Here is a 22,961-nt window from a genome sequence, read left to right on the forward strand (position 1 = left end):
TGGGCAGTTGTGCCTTGTGATGATCAAACCTTTCCCGAGTTGTTTAGCTCGGTTACTACACTTGTTATTTTCCTTTTCTGCACTTGTTTGTTTTCTTTTTTTTTTTGACAATGAAAGTCTCTTCCTTCTTCTGAGTTTGATGAACTCCCTTTATTTTTGCTAAAGAGATCTCATCATTTGGGTTATTGAAGTTACCTACCCAAAGTAGGGCTCTTCGGTAGGCGTTATCCCTATTTGTCACGTTTAAGGCCTCCGTGGTATACCGCGAAGTGATTACTACGTACGTCCGGACTAAGCATTGGTTGGTTATTCCTTAGTTCGACCGACGTATCAAGACGAGCTAGGCTTCGTAGGGTTTGAACCCGAGCTGCTTACGCCTTTAATATTTCATACTTTGCCTTCGCCATTGAAGTGGCTGTCTTTCTTCACGCCGAGGTCTTTGTTAGCTCGGAGTTTTGGCCCTTAGGCTTTGGGAGTGACTCGTGGCCCACTCTCGGAGTTTGCCCATGCCATAGAGGCGACTGGGTCCTCTTGTGGCCCTCAGGCTTAGGGAGGGACCCGTAGTCCGCTCCTGGATTTTCCTAGGCCGAAGTGGCGATTGGGGTCTTCTTGTGCCGAGGTCATGTTAGCTCGGCATTCTGGCCCTAGGCTTTGCGAGTAGCTCGTGGCCTACTCGCTTCTTACAGATAATATTGCCTCAAATTGACAATATTCCATGCTTGAGGTACTTGTTTCCCTTTGAGGATCTCGAGCTCGTATGTTCCTTCCCCGAGCACTTGTTTCACTCGGTAAGGACCTTCCCAGTTGGACCCAAGTTTGCCAGTGCCAAGCTCGGGTACCATAACTTTACGAAGGGCCAGGTCGCCAACGCGGAGGTTCCGCTTCTTGACCCTGGCGTTATAGTACCGAGCTACTCTCTGCTGGTAGGCTGCGATCCTAATGTACGCGAGGTCCCTTACTTCGTCGAGTAGGTTGAGGTTGGTGCTTAGCTCATCTTCGTTTGTTTGATCACTGTATGCTTCTAGGCGCAACGTAGGTATTTCGATCTCTGCGGGGATCACTGCTTCGGTGTCGTAGGTGAGATTGAAGGTTGTTTCTCCCGTGGCGGTTTTCTCCGTGGTCCGGTAGGCCCATAGGACACTGGGTAGTTCATCTGCCCACAATCCTTTAGCTCGGTCCAGCCGTGCCTTTAGTCCGCGAAGGATGACTCTGTTCGTGACTTCTGCCTGACCGTTTGCTTGAGGGTGCGCGATTGAAGAAAAGTTCTATTGGATCCCCATGTCTCGGCACCAGTCTTGAAATTTGATGTCCTCGAACTGTTTGTCGTTGTCGGAAAGCAATACCCGAGGTAATCTGAAGCGGCACGCGATGTTCTTCCAAAAGAAGTTTTGGACATTTCGGGTTGTTATCGTTACGAGGGGTTCGACTTCTACCCACTTGGTAAATAGTCCACTGCTACCACTAAGAACTTCCTTCCACCCGTTGCTGGCGGGAATGGCCCGAGAAGGTCAATGCCCCACTGTGCAAAGGGCCACGCACAGGTGAGGTATCTGAGGTCAGCAGCGGGTTGGTGGTGAACATTGGCATGTCTCTGGCATTTATCACATTTTCTAACGAGTTCAATGGCATCTGCCTTCATTGTTGGCCAACAATACCCTTGTCGAAGCGCTTTCTGGGCAAGGGACCTGCCCCCCAAGTGTCTGCCACACAGACCCTCATAAGTGTCGCGGAGTATGAGCTCGGCTTCGGTAGGTCACAAACAACGCAGGTAGGGGAGCGTGTAGGATCTTCTGTATAGCCGCTCGTCTATCATGTCGTATTTAGCTGCTTGGCATTGCACCCTTCTGGCTGTATTGTGCTCTGCAGGGAGGGTCCTGTGTAACAAAAAGCTCATGAGTGGGTCAATCCAGTTCGGCTCTGCTTGAACGACGGGAGCGACCTCCTCTGCCCCCCCGAGAATGCTAGGCCGAGACAGGTCCTCTATGTACACAGTTCTCATGGTGATGTCGCTATTGCTGGCTAACTTGGACAGGGCATCGGCCTCGGCGTTCTCCGACCTAGGGATCTGTCTGATGAAGTGTGACTGGAACTTGAGCAGGGCCTCTCTGACTTTGGCTAAATAGGCGACCATGGTCGACTCGCGAGCTTCATACTCGCCCGTGACCTGGTTGACCACGAGCTGGGAGTCGCTGCAGATAACGATGTGCTTGGCTTTTACATCTCTGGCTAAGGCTAGATCGGCTATCAACGCCTCGTATTCTGCTTCTTTGTTAGATGCCTCGAACTCGAAAAGTAGCGCGTATTCCAGTTTCATGCCGCTTGGGCCGTGCAAAACTATTCCGGCACCGCTGCCCTGTTGGTTCGAAGAGCCATCTACGTGAAGGATCCTGGGCTCCTCATCCCAGCTCGCGGTTAGCCGAGCTACTACTTCATGGGATTCAGACTCGACCGACCCGGGAGCTTCGGGCTCACCCGAGGTGGGAGCCTCACGCTCAACCGGCCTGCGAACTTCAGAGCTGAATGTGCATTCGGCTATGAAATCTGCTAAGGCTTGGGCTTTAATGCCAATTAGCGGCTTGTACTAGACGGCTCAGCGAGTACGACCGGAGACCTCGGGCTTAAGCAATACTTGCCTCAGAGGTTTGTCGGTAAGGACGATAACAGTATGAACTTGGAAGTGCGGGAGAAGCTTCTGAGCTGCAATTATCAATGCGTATGTTAGCTTTTCCATCTTCGGGTATCTCATTTCTGCTCCCTACAATACTTTACTAACATAATAGATGGGTTGTTGGACCCGATCTATTTCCTTTATTAGTACCGAACTGACCACCTCGTCGCTTGCCGAGAGGTAGAGTTCTAAAACATAGCCCTCATCGGGCCGGGTTAGGGTCGGCACGCTAGTAAGGTATTCCTTGAGCTCGTCGAACGCGAGCTGGCAATCTTGGGCCCATTCGAACCCTTTGCTCTTTATTGCCTTAAAGAACGGTAGACAACGGTCCGCTGATTTAGACATGAAACGGCTTAGGGCGGCTATGCGGCCATTCAACCTCTGAACCTCCTTCGGCTTCCGGGGTGGTTTCATGTCTAAGATGGCCTTAACCTTATTCGGGTTGGCTTCAATGCCGCGCCGGTTAACGATGTATCCTAGGAACATCGTTATTTACAAGCATTCTACTTTTCTGCCGATTAACGGCGCAAACAATTTATTTACAAGCCTTTGAAAGGTTGCCCCTGCGTTTTTCAACCCGAAGGGCATAACCTTGTAATAGTACAGGCCGAATTCAGTGATGAAGGCAGTCTTTTCTTCGTCCGCCGGGTCCATCTTGATCTGGTTATAGCCTGAATAGCCGTCCAAGAAACTTAGCAACTCATGCCCTGAAGTCGCATCCACTAAACGGTCGATTCTGGGGAGCGAGAAGCAGTCCTTCGAGCAAGCCCGGTTCAGGTCGGTGTAGTCGACGCACATGCGCCACTTGCCGTTGGCCTTCTTTACCAGGATGGGGTTGGCTACCCAGCTCGGGGAGAGGACTTCTCTTATGAATTCCGCCGTGAGGAGCATCTCGACTTCCTCATCGACCGCTTTCCACCGTTCCAGGGCTAGGTTGCGTTTTTTCTGTCTAACGGGCCTAACTACAGGATCAGTGTTCAGCTTGTGAGTTATGAGTTCGGGGTCTATACCGGGCATTTCTGTCGCGGACCAGGCAAAAATATCTAAATTTTGAAGTAAAAAACTTACCAGTTTGGATCGTAGGGGCTTCTAGACGGAAGCGCCGATTTGGAGCGTCCGAGCTGGATCTGCTGTTGAGGTCGGGACCGCGACTGTTTCTTCCGTGGGCGCGGCTCGTTCTTCGCCTTGCTCCATGGGTCGTTCCAGTTCAAGGTCATCGGCCACCTTGGTTTTCCCCTTTACGGCGGCAATGTAGCACTTGCGAGACTCGAGCTGGTCGCCCCGCGCTACTCCCACACCGAAGTCTGTTGGGAACTTCATAGCCAAATGGTAAGTGGAGACCACCGCCCGTAGGACATGGGTGATCGGTCGACCTACTATGGTGTTGTAGGGAGAGGGGGTTGCTACCACCAGAAAGTTGTGTTCGAATCTGACCACACAAGGCCACGTACCGATCTCCACAGGTACTGTTATTTTCCCAAGGGGCCGGACTTCTTCTCCGCTGAAGCCTACCAAAGGAGTGTTTGTGGGCTTCAGGTCGCTTCTCTGCAACTGGAGCTGGTCAAACGCAGTTTTGAAGAGTATGTCGGCCGAGCTGCCTGAGTCAACAAGTATGCACCTGACCTCGAAGTCGTTGATTCTCAGCTTTATTACGAGTGCGTCGTTGTGGGGGTAATGGACCCCTCGTGCATCGTCTTCTGTGAAGAAAATTGGCTCTTCCGTTCTCAGCCGCTTTGGGGGGTTCTGCTCCTCCCGGGTGACCTCGCGAACCGACGTCCGAGTTGCTGCTGAGGTGCAACCTGCAATGATCGAACCTCCCACTATCATGTGGATGGTCCCCCGAACTGGCCTCTCCTCTGGAGGCTGCCTCTGGGGTTGTTCGGCTGGCCTGCTACTGGACTCGGGAGCGTCTTTACCGTGCTCCCCTTGCCGACCTGTTCTATTACTATTATTATTGTTATTTTTATTTTGTACAAAGTTTCTCAAATATCCGCGACGGATGAGCTCCTCTATCTCGTCGCGGAGGTTTTTACAACTCTCGGTACTGTGACCGCGGTCTTTGTGAAAACTGCAATACAGACTCTTATTTCTTTCATTGGGATTCCCCTCATATGGGGTGGCCACTTCACGTACGGGGCGCCCTTGATTGCCATCAGGATTTCAGCCCGCTTTGCGTTCAGTGGGGTGTAGTCAGCTCGGTCTACTGCAGGAGCTCGGAACAACTGATCCGGCTTTGCACCCCGAACTGTTTTCTTTTTTCTTCGAGTGTCCTCTTGACTGGAAAGTTCTCCTTCTCTCTTTCTTTTTTCGGGTGCACCCTCACCCTTCTGGTTGATTTCTTCTTCAGTGGCTATGAACTTATCCGCAAGCTTTAGAAATTCGGTTATGGTCGCGGGTTGGTTAACAACCATGTGCCACTTAAACTCTTTGTGCTTCATGCCCTTCTTGGCTGTTGCAAGCGTACGGCGGGGTCCAGGCGTGGTATCTGCATACAAGTGTCGTTGAACCGCTTGATATAGCTTCGAATGGACTCTCCCTCTCTTTGTGCTACGCTGAAGATGCTTTCTCATGTCCGCGAGCACCGTTTGCTGGTGACAAAGTGGGACGTGAAGGCTTGTGTGAACTGCACCCAACTTCTTATCGACCCGGGTGCCAAGTTCCGGTACCACGTGCAGGCTGCTCCCCTAAAAGTAGTGGAGAAGGCCACGCACATGCATGACTCACTGGCTCGCGCCAGGTGCATCTGTGACTGAAAGACATCTACATGATCATTCGGGTCGAACGACCCGTCATACTTGTAAAGAGGGGCAAGCTTGAAATCCTTGGGCATCGGGACTGCCAGAGTTCGGAAGACAGGGGGATGGAACCGAGAGGAGGGGAGCCTTGGCTTCGGCCGAGCCTACCTCTTCTTTGCCCATGAGCTCGGGCAAGTCGCGGGTGACAGATCGGCGAGCTTGGCGGCGGTGTCTCTGCTTCTTGGTGGGCTCGGCGTTCATGCTGCTCACCTCCGCGCTGTCCATAATGGTTTGTGTCGGAGTAGCCCGGTCTGCTGGTGATGGCTGCGGACAGAAGGGGCCTGCTTGGAGTCTGTTGCCAGGATCTCGAACCGGTTTTCAAGGATCGGGGTTCTGAACTTTGACTGTTGAGGCGACATTGACCTGCCGAGCCGGGGTCCTCCCGACCTGTCCACCCGCGGTGAGATCGGGGTAGCCGGTCTCTCCCGTCTGCCGTGGGGGGAGGCCTGGTTTTTTGGGAGATTTTGGGGGGCCTCTCCTCGGCTGGAGTGCTCGCTCTGGCGGCGAAATTTGGCTTGCTGCAAGGCCAGGTGCTGAGGCTGTTGAAGCTGGGGTTGGGGCAGTTGGGGGAACTGCTATGATACTGGTATTGGGAGACCTGGTGTAGCACGTGTTGTTGATAGAGCTGAAGTTGTTGGAACTGTTGCATTTGGGCCTGCATGGCCTTCATGCACTACATCAGGTCCTCCAGCTGGTTCGGGCTGGACATTGGGGGCACGACCGAGGGTTCGGTGAACGTCGTTCCAACTGTAGCGGGGAGTGGGGCAATGACAGGTGCCATTGTGAGAGGCACGTTCAAGCTGGGGATTCCGTCCGCTGAGAGGGGGACGGTGAACTGTCCGATACAGACAGTAGGAAGCTGGGGTTGCTCCCTGGAGTTACCCATTTCCGTGCTTCATCCGACGTTGCTAGAGGAAGCCATGAGCATTGGATTGTTTTAAGGAAGAAGTAGGAACTGAAAGAATTTAGAGGGAAAGGCCTTTTGAAGCATTCCCACAGACGATGCCAAATGATGCAGCACGATCCGGGCACTCCTAGTTGGCTGCTGACTGGCTCCTTGTTGGCAACGAGCGGCACCTGAGAAGATGAAAGGAAAGATTCCCGGGGATTTGCCCGGTGGGAATACTCCGATGCTTAAGTTAGTACTGTGTATGGGAAGTAAAGAGAGAAACGAAGGCTAAGAGTGGAGGTCGCGCTTTATCACTATACTCGAGAGATTAGAGGTCTCATGAAGAAGTTTCTCCTCTGCCCTGAGGGCTTTTATAGGAGCGCTCTTGCGAGATCGGGCATAACCGCCACTAGGTCCCTGCCACAGCCGTTACCAGGGCTGCGCAGGTGGCCGTTGGGGACGTACTCCTTACTCGGGCGAGTGGCACATCCTCAAAGTGACAGGCACGCCTCCGCCTACTGAGAGACGTGGGCGCAGACTGTCGAAAGGACAGGGACTGCGCCGTCAGTTAGGGACGTGGCCCAGCCTGACTAGTACGGCTTATTAAATAGAAGCTTCCTAAGGAATGCTCGTGCGGCCCAACTTTGCAACGAGCTTTGAATACTTCAGAAGTACCCTTAGTAGAATTGGTCCTCGGATGACTTGCCTTGTTCAGGAGCTCGGGCGAGCTGGTTTTCTTAGCTCGCAAGTTAAAGTTGCCTCGGAATATCCCTTTAGAGGTAGCTCGGGGGACCCGGAGCTCGCGTTGTGGCGAGCCCCTCCTCTAGCCCGCTAACATGTAGCGAGCTGCTTTATGGGCCTATCACTTAGCCGTACTGGACCACAATGCTGAGTTGTCGCTTACGCTGAGTCAGCGTCCACGTGTCACCGTTTCATAGATCGGGTCAAATCACCCTTCATCAGAAACAGGGTGGGTTCGGGGAGGGTTTCGTAAATTCTAGACCCTACTCGCCTCCCTAAATCTCCTAACCCATACCCGCCCCAAAACTCGTAGCGGGTTGGATTTTGAGAATCCAAATCCTACCCGCACATGAAAAATGCAAAAACCTCCCCGCATTCAGGGGTAGGGGCGGGTTGGCTTTAGAACCCATATCTAATTTCCTATTATTACTTGTCATATATAAAAAATAAATAAGTAAAATAACACAAATAAACAACAAAATTTCCAATTATTTAATTAAGACATGTAGAAAATACATAAACTATCAATTATCCTTCACATAAAATTCAGAATATTATTAAATTCAACACTTGCAACAAAACGTTTTCATGCTTTCCAACAATAAGCAAGCTGGGAGGGTCAGATTTAGCTTAATACTGGACCTACCCGTACTCGTACGGGTTGTAAAATCCTAAAACCCATCCTTGCCCCAAAATCCATCATTCAAGCAAAAAAAAACCATCCCATCAGGGAGGGTTGAGGCGGGTACCCACCAGGTAGGGTAGAAATTGCCATCACTAATAAAAACTACAGACTTTAAACAATGACAAGGTTCAAATCTTAGTCACTAGGTTTTAACAACCGAAAGTCACCACTAAGCCACACCCATTTGTTTATTATGGTCATATGCATTATTATTTTTAAGTAAATTTTATCTTTTCTTAATGGATATTTATTAATAAATGCTAGAATTAATTACTAAAATTTATATACTAATAAATATTAATATAAAATTGATGTACACACATAACATTTATATTGGTTATTTGAAAATTGATGTATACACATTCATATTTTAGTTTTTTTTGTTTTCTCACATTTTATTTGTTCCATCATTTTCAATAGTTATTAATTGCAATTATTATAATTAAATGATTGTAAATATGGATTTTTACATTTAAATAACTTATTTACAATCATTTAAAACTTATAATTATTGTTAGTAATATATTTTTTAGGATATATTTGAATTTCCTAACATATTTATACATATCTTAGTATATGGTCTAGACCGTTAAAATCGCATCAAACTAAATCGAATTTGTCACTTTGGTTTAATCTAGTCTTAAAATAGTTTGGCTTGGTCTAAGAATTTCTCAAATCATAATTTTCTGGGTTGGTTTAGTTTTATAAATAAAAATACCAAATGTAAACAAAATTATTAATAATATATTTATTATTAGTGTATAAAATGCATACATACATATGTATGCATTCATTTAACATTATACATTGTTGTTTGTTTCAAATTTTAACTCATAATTTGATGTCCAAGGAATTCTCTATATTTGAGAAGGTGTGAATACAACTTATATACTAATAGTAGGTGGGTACTTGCTAATATTTCAAATTGATATTTGAATTATATTTGTTACTTATGTAGGCAATGCATGTTATTTGGGCTTTCTAATTGGGTTAAGCCAGATAGAATGGCCCAAACTATACTAGAAATTGGACCAAATCATAATAAATTATAAGAAAACTCCCAATTAGTACCTTGTACTTAGGCCTAGTGCCACTTTGGTCCCCGAACTTTAAAATGCGACAATTCAGTTCTCAAACTTTCATAATGTGCCAATCTAGTACCTATTGTTAACCAACCATTAAGTGGCATTTGAAAAAGACATAAATGCCCTTTGAGTGTCTTTTAATTTTTTTATCAACCATGTAAACCTTGACAAAAAATGAACAGTCCCAAATCATTGCCTCTTCTATTTAAGAAAGTTGGGGTCATATCTCATTGGGTATTCTGGTGACCCCAACTTTCTTGAATAGAAGATGCAAAGATTTGAGACCATTCATTTTTTGTCAATGTTTTAATGGTTGATAAAGAAAATTAGATTACACTCGAAGGGCATTTGTGTCTTTTTTCAAATACCACTTAAAGGCTGGTTAGCAATTGGTTAATGGCAAACGACCTGTTCATGGGCCAAGCCAAGTCAAGCTCGAGCCAGGTTTTGCCTCTTTATCAATAGAAAATGTGTAGGCCCGAGCCCGGCCTGACCATCGGGCCTAGATCTTGAGCCTGAGCCCGGCCCTTATATAAAACCCAAAGCCTGAGCTCGAGCTTGACGCCCGACTTATACACAAAAATGTCTTATTTTCAATGTACTTTTATAAACTAATATTATATTAATTTAGTAATCATTTAATAAATTAATAAACTAATTTGTATTTCCTAATAGCAAATTAATATTTATTAATAATTTAAGAAATAAATATTATATATATATATATTTATTATATATAACATAAATTCTTTTTTATTATATGTAATAGTATTGGGCCGAGCTCGGGCTCGGGCCCAGGTTGGGCTTATTTGAGAAAGCCTGAGCCGGAGTCCGCAGGCTTGAGGTTTTGTCCAAGCCCAAAAAATAACGGGTTGGGCTATCGGGCTACCCGACCCATGAACAAGTCTAAACGACAGGTGCTAGATTGACACATTTTAAAAATTAGGGTACTGAATTGTCGCATTTTAAAATTCGGGGACCAAAGTAACACTAGGCCCAAAGTACAAGATACTAATCAGGAATTTTCTCTAAAATTATTTGATCTAATTTGATTTCCATATTAAAATGATTTTGGTTGATCTAATAATTTTTCAAACCGTAATTTACTAGTTTGGTCTGAGATCTTCTTCAACCAAATCAAACTAGACTATGAAATACACCCACGGAAATGCGGAATAATGTTATAAAACTTAGTCGATCAGAAGGTTCAAACCGTTTTTCCCTCACCAGAAGAACGACACCTATTGATCCTCGAAACGTGCCCTGCATCATACTTGCATCCATCTCTGCCTAGATTATCAGAATCCCTGGATTGATTTTCAAAGCTTGGCTTTTTCTTTAGTTTGTTTTGAATGTTTTTGAGTTGTGATTGTCTTTAGAGCTCTGCAGCTTTTCCGAGATTAGATACCCTAATGAAGTTGCTAATGGAAGACGAAGATGGGAGAAACAAGATCGTTAGTAGCAGTAGTGGTGTTTGAAGACTGTGGGGGGAATCCAAGGCCTTGTTTGAATCTAGCAACACCTTCGCTTTTGCGTGTGAGGTTGTCATAATATTTAGTAATATAATGGCCTTTTCCAGTTTTCCTCTTCCATTGATGAGCTTGGAGGACTAAAAATTTGATTTGAATGAGCAGCATCTATAACCAATTCACAAGCACAATCAAATAGCCTCAAAACCAAGGGCTTTAATTTTAGGGGGCGTTATTTTTTTTGGATTTTGAAAGGAGGAAAGTTGGTCAAAAGGATTTTGATTCCCATTCATCAAAAAATCCATGTTCAATTTTTAGATTTATGTGGGGACTAGTAAAAGTTTATTTTCCTGGGTATCAGTTAGTCGAGTAAGTGATACCCATCTCCTAGGTGGGTAAATTAACTTTCCCATCTAGGGGAAAGTTGTCAATACTTGGATGGGACAAAAATGCCCTTTTAATAATGAAAATTTTATGACTAAGATGGCCATTGTCTTATTTACATGGAAAATAAAAAAATATGGGTAAATGCACTTACCAAGATAAGTCTTTCGTAGGAAACACTTACCCAGATAGATGCACTTACCTGGGTAAGTGACTTACCAAAAAACAAACGGGGCATTATAGCAAAATCTATTTCACAAATCACAATCAGGGTGGAACCTGGAAGAGGGAAGAACAAAAGAGAGAAACAATTAAAAAAGTCCAAAACTTGATATTGGGGACGATACCGAATCAGCCACCCACAAGACTGCCTCTCACAACGTCCCACACCACATCCCCGCCTTGTATTGGGAACATCTCCCAATGATAATATCTAGAATGCTGATGTCATCATCAGGAGATATTCCCAATACACGGTGGGAATGTGGTGTGGGATGTTGTGGGGAGCAGTCTTCTGGGGGGCTGATTTGAACTCATTGGGGACCCTGCCTTAGGTTTGTAAGGTAATAATTCTCCCAAATGCCAACAAACTTGTAGCGTTAGTTTGCTCCCTTCCAACCAAATGACAGTGTTGTAAATGGCTGATATAACCCGCTTAAATTTTGCATTTACGTGAACCAGACATATCTGCATTTGCACTCTTTTCAAAACGAAGAAGATTGTTTCACCCCATGTGTTGGGTAATTTTGAATTTTGACATTAATTTGGAACTTTGGATCCAAGCTAGGTTCATGATTAGAGTTGGCATTATCCTAATCAAATCCAGACAAGTACGGATACACACGATGCAGAATTCATCAAAGAATTCACCAAATAAAAGTAAAACTTCTAAATTAACTATCTTAGTGTCCTATCTTAAAATCTAATAAATCTTAATGTACAAACATGTCTCCTCATAAAAACCCTCTTATGTCTCAATTTTCTCTAATCCGATCCGATTATATATTATTTATTTTTTATAAAAAAACATGTATATATATGACGAAAATAATTGAAAAAAATACTTTATTTTTTATTTTTTGTTATTTAGACTATTATATTTCCTTTTTTAATAATTTATTAATTTTTTAAAATAAATTGGATCGGTTCAGATTCAGATATCCAACATCGTTATTTGATTCGAATCCAAATCAATTTTTGTGATATCCTATAATATCTCCCTTCTCCCCTTCCCCCATTGTACCCCTTATTCCCTATTAAATATCTTGAAACTCTTTTAGCCCTCACATATATTTTCTCTATTAAAATCTATCACTACTCTTTTGTAATAAAACAATTCTTTATTCTCCCCCCTATTCGAACCCAAATCACCTAACACAGGCATGCCACTGAATTTCTTTACAAACCTTCAAACTACTAAGCCATCTCATGTCTTATAAAATTTAATGAAATAAAATGATTTTTATTAACTTTTGCATCCATCCAAACAAATAATCAATATTTATATTTAACAACTCTAACTAAAATTTAAAATAAATAATATCTAAAATCAGCATTTTATAAACAAATCGGATAAATAATCCATCAATTCTATATTTATGTCAAAATATAATTTTAATCTCAAAAAATTTATATAGATAAAATATTAATAATAGAATAATTATCTTAGTATTTATTTATAAATTTGTGCATGATAGATATGTTGTAATTTTTATACATTTTATAATTATTAATTAATATTTTAATTTACATTAAATAACAATATATTTATTATTTACAAAAAATAAAAAAAAATTGTTTAAAAACTATTCAAAAATATTAAATCTATCAAATCCACTAATTTACATTTATATGAAAAAATATTTTTAATTTCAAAAAAACATAGAAATAAAAAATTTAATAATAAAATAACTATTTTAATAATTAAAATTCATGAATTTGAAAATGATATATATCTTAGAATTTTACTAGATTTGATATATTTTGTTTTAAAATTACATATTTTTAGAAACTATTAAATGATAAATTAATTTATATTTTAGAATTTAATATTTGGTTAACTTTTTTGTTAATGTTAAAAATTAAAAGTAATAAAATAGAAAATAATCGATATAATAATTAGGATAAATATAATAGGTCCATCTTGGACTCTTAATTAATGCATTGTATGATATCTATGCATTTCGCTATATTAATTATAATGTATTTTTTTATATACACCATTAAATATATATTTCTTATAGATTTATCCATTATTAATGGGTATTTGACCTTAAATTTAGTATTATTAATGTATTTATAAAATTTACGTGTGTTTCCCTAGCTAGTGTATCCAAAAGTTTTCATATTTTCCGTTCATATCCATACGTTTCCAAAGTGTATCCATATCTACATCCAATTTGTTCAATACGATACTCAACACTGGTAATTTAGTCCTTGGTGCTAAATAAATCACAAAAGATGAACCAAATAGGGATTTTACTCTCTCTCTCTCTCCATGAATTCTCGAATAGGCTTTGTACATGGGCCAATGGTGCAGTGGCCTACTAGGCTGGAAATTTTAGGCCTGAAAGCCCAAAACTGGCATGGGCCAGTGATATGCACGTAACCAGTATTTTAACAAGGCTGATGTTCAACCCACCCATATATGTGTCCATGGTCGGATCTGCTGACCATAAAACATTGGCTATATCCTAGCCATAAGACACTAAGCCGCACATCGGAGGGAATATCTCTCTATAAGTTACAACATTCTTAATGTGTGGCCGTAGAATTTTGTGGTTACCAGATTCGGACTCGGTCCATGGAATGTTCGATTTATCAAAGGGGTGAAGATAAACTCTGTTTATGAAGATTGAAGACTAACGTGTAACGCAGGAAGAACCCTGTAAACAGCATGGGGCTGTCAAACATGGAAATCCAAATTTTTCTCACTTGGACAAACTCAGCTATGTCAATATTAGAGTCTGTTTGATTTGTGGGAATAACGATGTAGAATTGGAATTAAAATGGTCCATTCCGATTTTAATGGCAAAATCGGAATCCCATTTTCATTCCTGATAGAATTGCATTTTTCCATTAAAAAGAATGGCCATTCCCTCCCTTTCCCTAAGAATAATAATCCGTTGCAACCAATTCTGATTCCAATTTTAATTTCAGTCTAAACCAAATAAGTAAGAAGAATAAATCATTCCAATTCCGATTTCAACCATAAACCGAACAGAGACCCTTAGACTGGTTTGTCCATATTAGACCCCGTGTTCTCACTTCTCACTTTTCACTCAGGGAGAATGTACCACACAAAAGGATAAAAGAATCTGCATATTCATCCTCAAAACCACATTACATAACGGTTCCAAAATAGATACACCAAGATTTTGTTCAATTAAAAGAATGGTTCCATCACATTGGATCAGAGATTCGGATTTAACATTTAAGCTTTTAAGTATCTCAAATATATATATATCGAACTAACTCATAATGCATTTATTTAATCAAATAGCCTCAAAACCAAAGGCTAGCTCTTTTGAAATGGCTCGTCAGGCACAAACTAATTGGTTATACCTGGACAACCCTATTCAATAACACATTTCATATATATTCTCCCAGCACAAACAGCACCACTGTCTTATTTTCTTTACTTAAGCATCAACAGAGTTGGTATTTATAAGAGGGATTTTATATCATTAGCTATATTTTGGGCGTCTATGGCAGCTCCATACAATCCTCTCCTTGCTAGTCCAGCACAATAGAGACCCTTTCTTCCTTTCCAATGGTTAGGAAAGCTTGGTTTCGGAAGCCCATCTTCGTTGAGGAGGTAATCGTCCTTAACAGTAAAACATAATGAGTTAAAAACAATATAATTTTGCTGATATGGTAATTGTTTTGTTTTTGAAAATAAAATCACACACATCGACAAACATTCCCTTAGCCATGGTGATTGAAGCATATGACTAAGGTAGTGTTTGGGATGGATGCTGATTCTTTAAAAATTGGCACCACATTAGCAATTCCAAAATTGCCGATTATTTTGCTGTTTTGTTGGTCGGTTTTTGAGAAATTGACAAATTAGTCAAAAATCAATTATTAAAATCAGGTTGAAAAGAGATAATGATGATTCCTCTTTTCAGGTGATTCAAATTATTCTTTGATATTGTGGCATCTGATATAAATAAGGGAAATGGTTTCATAAACACAAAATTCACTATAATCACTACTAAATAAATTCATAACCAATTTCTAAGAAATCAATTGACATAATGACAATGGTATCAAACAAGCAAATTCTCTGATTTCTGAGAAATCATTGATTTTTGAAAAATGTCATAAGAGGAATCAGTATCAATCCCAAACATCTCCGAAGAGCATTATGTTTTGATGTTTCTTCCAATACATCTACATGTCAGAGGCAAAATCTATCTAGCAAGATACGTTTGGACGCTAACATCAAATCACCCATATGATACTTAGCAAGAATCAAAATGGCAACACAACACTATATTGACAAACATCTTCCTAGTTAGATAGGCCTACGTGTCCTGCTAGGCGATACTTAGCAAAAATCAAAATGGGAACACTACTGGTAGACCAGGCAATTGGGTTGGTGGGTTGGGTTCGGGTTGAGTCAAGATACTTGGGTTGATTTCGGTCGGGTTATCAAATGCTAGACCCTAACCCTAAATGTATGGGTTAGGGTTGACCAATGTGTCAATTTGGGTCATTCCAAAAAATAACTGAATTTTAAAAAAAATAAAGAAAAACTACATTAAAAATACCAAAATTAAAGGAATTAATCTTAAAATTCCAAATCATTTAACAATTTAAAGAGTAAAGACCAAATAGAAAAAATTAAAGAGTGGAAACTTCTAACAATGCATAAATAGTCCCAATTAGACTTGATAATCAGGTCAGTGGGTTGACCCATGATCAAACCCATCCCAACCCAGTTTTTTTCAGATTGGGTCAGATCGGGTCATTCTTACATTCAGGTAGCTAAATATGAGACCCTAACCCTGTTTTCGGGTTGAATTGAGTTGGGTTTGCGGGTTGGGTCAACTTTTTGCCAAGTCTAAATTGTCTAACTACTGGTGCCAAACGTCTTCCTAATTAGATGGGTGTAGGCATCCTTCTACTATGTGATACTTAGGCTGTGTTTGGTCACAGTGTTAACATATTTGCACTAGTACAAATGCATGGGAATGCAAATTCTTGTTTAATTTTGGTTTGGATTTTACTTTATTCTGATTCATGACTTAATTTACTTCATTTGTATTGCAATCAAACAAAATAAACTAAAATTTGAAACAAAAATAGGTTAGAATCTACACTCAATTCATTTGCATTGCTATAGTTTTGCATCAATGCAAATTTATTTGCGTTGCAACCAAACACAGCCGTAGCAAGAATAAAGATGGGAATACAACAGTATGCTACCATACATATTAATTAGATGGGCCTGTGTTCTAGTAGACGATACTTAGCAAGAATCAAAATGGAACCCAGATTTCCTATTCACTTTTTCTACCTAACGTGAATTACAGCCACACATATCATACTTTAGGGCCCATTTGACATGTCTTTTTGAGAAGATTTTTTGATAGCTCTAACATGCAAAAGACACATTGAGCTTTTGCATGAAGATCTGAACAGCCCGAAGCACGTTTGGCAGATGCACGTTCTTCCACATCTTTTCGTGCAAGATTAAAATGCTAGAAGCTTCATTTAGAACTTCCTGAAATCAGCCCAAAATGAATTTTTCACGTCTTTTCAGTATTCTATCTTTTAGTGACTAGATCTTCCGTACATCAAATGGAAATAGACCGAAAATCAATCTTTACAGCTAATAAACAACCCAAAACCTGTGTGGAAAGATGCACTAAAAGAGCCCTAAAGATGGGTATAAGTTGCTGCAATTCATGCCAACTAGAATGTGAGAAGAGAATATTGGACAGAAAATCCGGTTTGATCGAAACAGGAACACGACACTACTGGTACCAAACATGTGGGTGTACACGTATTCTGCTACATGATACTTAGCCGGAACGAAAATGAAGAGTGGGAAGACAACACTCTATGCTACCAAACATCTTCTTAATTACATGGGCCTACGCGTCCTTCTACTGGGTGAAGCAGGAATCAAAATGGGAACACAACACCAAACTTCTTCTTAATTAAATGGGCCTACACGTACTCGAAGCCCAAAGAAATTAATAATAAAAAAAAAATGAACCCTCGGATCCTTTCCAGAAGGAGTGGGAATTCCTCCTTCCAGCAATAGCAATAAATGGCAAAAGCAGTACTTCTCTGTTTCAGATATTCTTATGACTTACTGTAGTAACATGGGTTATGGCCTTTTTGGGGCCTATTCTCTACCAGCCTGACTCCTAAGATCCTTCGAGGAAAGAGCGGAAGTTAAGGCAGAAGGATCCTTTCTGCTTTTTTGTTTTTCGTAAAAACAATATAATAATGCCACCGAGCACATGGTTAAGTAACTTTTTGGATTTGGATTTCTTCTTCACACCCACAGCATTTTACAATCGCACTCCCATACTATTCTCTTTCATTAAGACTTTTCCAATGCACAGCTGCAAGTGCGGAGTCTGTGAGATGGGTGTGAACAAGGTTCAAAATATTGATACTTTTAATACGTCAGTAGGGATATATTGGATGAATCAATACATTTTTTTTATTTTTTCTTTTAAACTGGTTTAGGGGGGCCGGTTTAGAGCTCCTCCATCCCCTGAATTGGTCAGACTCCCGATACATTCACTGTAGGGGTGTATCAGAGGGGTCCCAGAACGAAACACGTCGATATTTTGAACCTTAGGTGTGAAGACCATTATGTGAGGAGGAAATCTAGATTCTAACTATTTAATAGTTGGTCATGATATTATATGGGATAAGGTGGGTTCTATTTTGTGGAAAATAAAAGGATTTTATTTGGGAGAATGATCGATCAGCTCAGGGTCAGAATTTATAGACCTGAAGTACAGTTGAGGTGGATGCCAACTCGGAATTGATGTTAATTCACGAGTGAGCATTGATATATAAAATGGGAATTTGTGACCTCTAGTAAAAGTCAGAAATCTACATTGAGCCTGTCGGTATTTATTTTCTTCGACTAGATTAGAGTGTTTCACATGGCGCGCAAGAATGGGACTTTGGTACAGTTATTAATGGAGCTTCATCATGCAAAAGGACAGGGAATCTAGAATTTCACTCCATTTCTGCCACGGAATTCCAAAAATAAATGACATTGCCCATACAAGGCGAATATGGCCACTGTAAACCATGTGTGTTCACTAATGGCAAGCCAATCAGAAAACGTGTACCAAGCCAATCAGAGGCATGTGTTTAACTGTTATCTGAGTCTCGATCACCTGTCAATAAAATATGTTCCAGCGTCATTTGATACCATTCATCTCATGCATGACAGGTTATGGTGGCCGTGAGATGTCAGATCAAATTGGTAGGGTGTTGCATGCGTCTTATTGGTAGGAAATTCCAATTCCTCTTATCTATTGTGTTCGAATCAACTACCAACACATTCCAGAAGCATACCAACTAGTGATTTCAGTTTATATCGGGAACATCTCCCTATAAACGACAAGGGAAATGTTACCAAGGAGCAGTTGCAGGGGCTTTGTGGGAGTGTTTTATTGGTACCAGATCCCTATCAGTTATTTACCGCTGAGCCTATATGAGTACGGGTGTCGATGAAAAACAGAAAATTGAATTGGAAAATGCGATTAATTAAATCGATAAGTTTGGTTTTGGTTTGGTATTTTTGAAAAACTGAAAGATTGGTTCGTTTTTTAAACAGTTAATCGAACTGATCGATATTTATATTTACATGTATATTTTATATATATTATAAATATATGCCACATATTTTTTATATATTATATATATAAAATATATGCATATATTATATTTATAATAATTTATTTATACATATATATTTTTGTAATATTTATAATATATTATATATCATTTATTATTTATAATATAATATTATACATATATTGATATAATACATATTATGAATATAAAAAACCGAAAAACCGAAGAACTGAATCAGTCAAAAACCAAAACCGATGGATTGATTAACTGATGGTATCAATTTGGTTTCAGTTTAGAGAAATTAAAAAACCGATAGAACTAACTTAATTTGCAAAAAGGGTCCATGATTCGGTTAACCAAACTGTGGACACCCCTATCTATGACTATGAGGATTTGGAATTGAGGGTGGATTTGGACTTTCCAGATCCAGTTTCCTAGCAGAGTGAAATCGAAAATTAGTGGAATTATGTCTCCAATTCCATGTTTTTAGAGCCCAACCTGAAAGATCCCAGGCCGTTTCAAGTGTAAACGTACTAAAGAAGCTGTTGACTTTAGAATTGGAATTGGTATCTCAACCCCAAACCCATCTTCACATAGCTGCCTTTGGCATGGGTTTCCGGCTGCCTTCAGGAAATTTCAAATGAAACTTTTCTTTTCGCACTGAAAATAACCTCTTCAGTTGCCAGTAGATCAAGACCCTTGAAAAAAATCTTGGTCTTAAAAAACAAGACCTCAAAAGGTCAGTGCATGTATTAGACGGTTGAAAAATCTAGGGAGAATGACAGTTCAACCCAGGGTCAGAATTTTTAGGCCCAAAGTACAATTGGGGCAGGTATCAGCTCGGAATTGATGCTAATTCATGGACAAGCATTGATGTATAGAATGGGGGTATTTGACATTTTAAATGTTTATAGATCTGCAATGAAATTTAGAAATCTGTATTAGGCCTGTGTGTATTTTTCCGAAAAATATTTTTTATCCCGAAAGAGTTGCCAAACGCCACCATAATGATTACCACGTGTTTTTCGAAACATCATCGAAGGTGCTATAGTTTCAGGACATTGAGAATTTGAGACATTCCGACATGATAAGTAAGCATGAGATGTGGTCCAGTTACGTACCTTGAGCCATTTGTTTGTAGATCTTTTAAACCCTGTGGCGAACACTATGGCGTCGAACTGGTATGACCTTCCATTAATGAAGACCATCTCGTCACCCTTCATGCTTGCTATTGAAGGCAAAACCTGTTACATCATGAGATGGGAGGATGGAATTCAATCAGTCGGAAAAAGGAAAACGAAAGACACATATTGGGCCTCACTTTCCCCGGGCTTGGGCCACCCTCTAGTGGGCCCTATCTCCTACGTAAATAAATGGGCCCAAAATCAAACAAGTATATGCTGTTAGAGTGTTAGACTGTTAGTCTCTCCATCGGAGCAGTCAAATCCAATTCACAGGTCAATGGGCAAAGACGAAGGATGGCCAAAAGTCATGGCTTCAAATCCATCCTTTTTCTGCAGACCCATTGGGCTTTGGGTCTTCTGGGCCCCCAACTCCAAATCCATCCATTGAGTGAGCTTATATGAAAAAGTTGAAAAGCACGTAGCTTAGAATTGACTCTAATAAACACAAAAGTTGCCCTACCAAATGATAACGGAAGACACGGGAAGTGATTCAACAAAAAAACACATTTTGCTTTTGCAGCTGAAAACCCTCTGACTTGCACAAAAGAAGAAAGGGGAGAGAGAGAGAGAGAGAGAGAGAGAGAGCCATACAGAGACAGAGGGAACGACGATGAAAAGTGTGTGAGCTTCGAGGAATATTAAGACTCACAGACTGAATGGCTCAGCCTGGCTTTTTGTGGCCAGGTTCGATCAATCCTTGCAGCCTAAGGACAGAACTGGGCAGAGAGCTAGGCCAGATTATTAAAGTTTTCATCTGGAAGGAAAGAAATTCCGCTCCTGAGTCTGAGTCCTGACTCGATAGCTTTAACTTAAATCTACCGTCTAACTCGAGAGCTCTAAAGCATGTCGGTCGGCTGCTTCGCCTTGCCATGCAACAGACAGGCAAATAAAACAAAAAGACGTACGGATGGATGCTTGTTTATCCCGTCAAAAGGGAACCAAGTGTGAACAGTAGTACTCGAATTACCTGAATCTCGCCGGACTTGATCTTCTTGGCGGTTCCGACGTCGATGATTGGATACTTGCCGTACTTCACTTTCCGGGAGAACGGACCCTCCTCCGGCCTGGTGATCCCGTACTTGCTCAAATCACCGTACACCAATCTGCTCAGCATGACGACCAATGAATCCACGGCGAAGTAGGGGAGATACTTCAGCAAGATCAAGCCCAGGTACACCATACCCCTTGAGAGAATGTGAACCTAGTCAAGACAAATGGTAATCGGATTTGATCAAAAGAAGAATTCTGAATCCATCATTCATGGGGTGGTTGTAGATCAGGTGGTGATTATCTAGATCTCTGACGACTTACCGGGTTTCGAACGACAATGGAGGGGTTGGCACCAGAACTGGCTAGATCAAAAGCGATTTCCATGCCAGAGTTGCCGCACCCAACTACCAAAACACTCTTGCCTTTGTATTTCGCCCCAGATTTGTATTGGGTGGAGTGCAGAATCTCTCCTCTGAAGGTACCCAGGCCTTCAATCTCCGGCACATAGGCGTCGCTGGTCTCGCCAGTGGCGACGACTAGGAACCTAGCGACGTAATCCTCCACCTCGCCAGAGCCCGTGTTTCTCACTTTGACGTGCCATTTCTTGGTGAATTCGTCGAACGTGGCCGACTCGACGGATCGATGGTAAATTGGATTCACCTTGAAACGAGACGCGTAGTCGTCCAAGTATTGGATGAACTCCTTCTTGGACGGAAAGGTGGGCAAGGTGGTGGGGAATGGCATGTGTGGAAGCTCACAGTATTGCTTGGCCAAGTGAAGGTGGAGGCGATCGTAAGTCTTCTTCTTCCACAAGGAAGCAAAGCAGTCTTCCCTCTCCAACACAATGTTGGGGATCGAGAGGACGTTCAGACAGGCGGAGGTGGCCAGGCCCGACGGTCCGGCTCCTGCTACAATCACTGCGACGTCCTTCATTTCTGACTCTGATCACTTGGGCTCAGCCCCACCACCACCGCTGCCGTTATATTGAGAAGAAGAAGAAGAATGAGTAGGCTGATATAGCCACATTTGACAGCTTGTGTTTTTTCCCTTCGTTCTTTTTCTTTTTACACGGGGCAAGACCGAGTTATGAGATTTCTGGTTACTTGCCGTGCAATAACAGTAATTGTCCATTTATATGTAAAGGTCAACTTGGAGATATATGTGGTCTGCCAGGTCAGTCTGGTGGACGGTTTTGATCTTTTTAGAAGCTTTCTCTATATTCATCTTTTCATCTACACTACTAGAGTTACTTGCCGTGCAAGTTTATTATTTAATTATTAAAAATTAAATTAAAAAATTAATATGGGTTTAGCATCTTTGAAATTTATAATCTATTTCGATGTATTTTATTTGAAATCTACTATTAATATATATTTTTTTAATTTGATTTAAGATATTAAATGAAATCTTATTGATAAACAATAACCCACTTTATTTAGCATTTACTATTTATCTAATAGATCTATTTTGATTTATTTATTTTTAAAAGTTAAATTAGGTTTATTCCTAAAAGCTAAATCAATTTCGTAATTAATAAAGTATTTTTTATTTGAAAAAAATCATTTAAAAACAAAGGTGTGCTTATGGTAATCTTTTAACTGGTCCCACTATTTGTATTTAATAGACTATGGATAAACATATGTTAAGCTGATAAATAATTGTTTGAGAATGTTTAGCGGTGAAACTACCCACTTTTTTAATCATATTTCTTGAATTAATAGAATGCCACATGTCTAAATGCTTGTAGTGGGTTGTGGGCTTTAGCATCAACTTCTCAGAAAATGCCACAAGCTTTCTAGAAAAATGAAAAGGCCACATATTTGAATGGTGGGGGGTTGTAGCCTTGTAGTGGGTTATGGGATTTAATAGGAATTTCTCAAAAATTGTCACATGTTTAGTTTTCCAGGAAATGAAAAGGCCACTTGTCTAAATGATGGGGGGCTATAGCCTAAAGACCTTCCTTTAATATATACTAGCAAATGACCCAATATTAAGTACGGGGAATCATAAGAGATTAAATCCAATGGGTTTCATTGGTCAATTACATAAAAAATTGCACCTGCACACTTGATTATGGTACAATGCAGACAGTTGATCACCATTGATGAGATCAATGGTCACGATTCGATCGGATGTGATCAAGAGGCACAATTCAAAGTTAACAAACATTAACTGTTAACTACTTTTTAAACAGTCACGATGTTTGAAATTGTGACTGTTCAAGATGCC

General features: G+C 41.0%; 1 protein-coding gene across 3 annotated transcripts; it reads right to left on the reverse strand.

Annotated features, from left to right (window-relative positions):
• Positions 1–14,091: 14,091 nt before the first annotated feature.
• LOC104588924 (putative indole-3-pyruvate monooxygenase YUCCA10) lies at positions 14,092–21,842 on the reverse strand. Of its 3 annotated transcripts, none has more exons than XM_010247048.3 (4): positions 21,054–21,842; positions 20,710–20,943; positions 19,680–19,802; positions 14,092–14,542 (listed from the first exon to the last, which is right to left on the reverse strand). In XM_010247048.3, the coding sequence occupies exons 1-4, from the start codon at positions 21,663–21,665 to the stop codon at positions 14,381–14,383; spliced, it is 1,131 nt and encodes a 376-aa protein (XP_010245350.1). In that variant the 5' UTR covers positions 21,666–21,842; the 3' UTR covers positions 14,092–14,380. The 3 variants fall into 3 exon arrangements, with proteins under 3 accessions (XP_010245350.1, XP_010245351.1, XP_088756262.1); XM_010247049.3 differs by lacking the exon at positions 14,092–14,542 and adding an exon at positions 16,067–16,447 and having other exon boundaries at positions 21,054–21,833; XM_088900136.1 differs by lacking the exon at positions 14,092–14,542 and adding an exon at positions 17,804–18,095 and having other exon boundaries at positions 21,054–21,833.
• Between the last annotated feature and the right edge of the window lie 1,119 nt (positions 21,843–22,961).

Source organism: Nelumbo nucifera, chromosome 3 (genome assembly GCF_055504915.1).
Source record: "Nelumbo nucifera cultivar China Antique chromosome 3, China Antique-T2T, whole genome shotgun sequence".
NCBI classification, from domain to species: domain Eukaryota; kingdom Viridiplantae; phylum Streptophyta; class Magnoliopsida; order Proteales; family Nelumbonaceae; genus Nelumbo; species Nelumbo nucifera.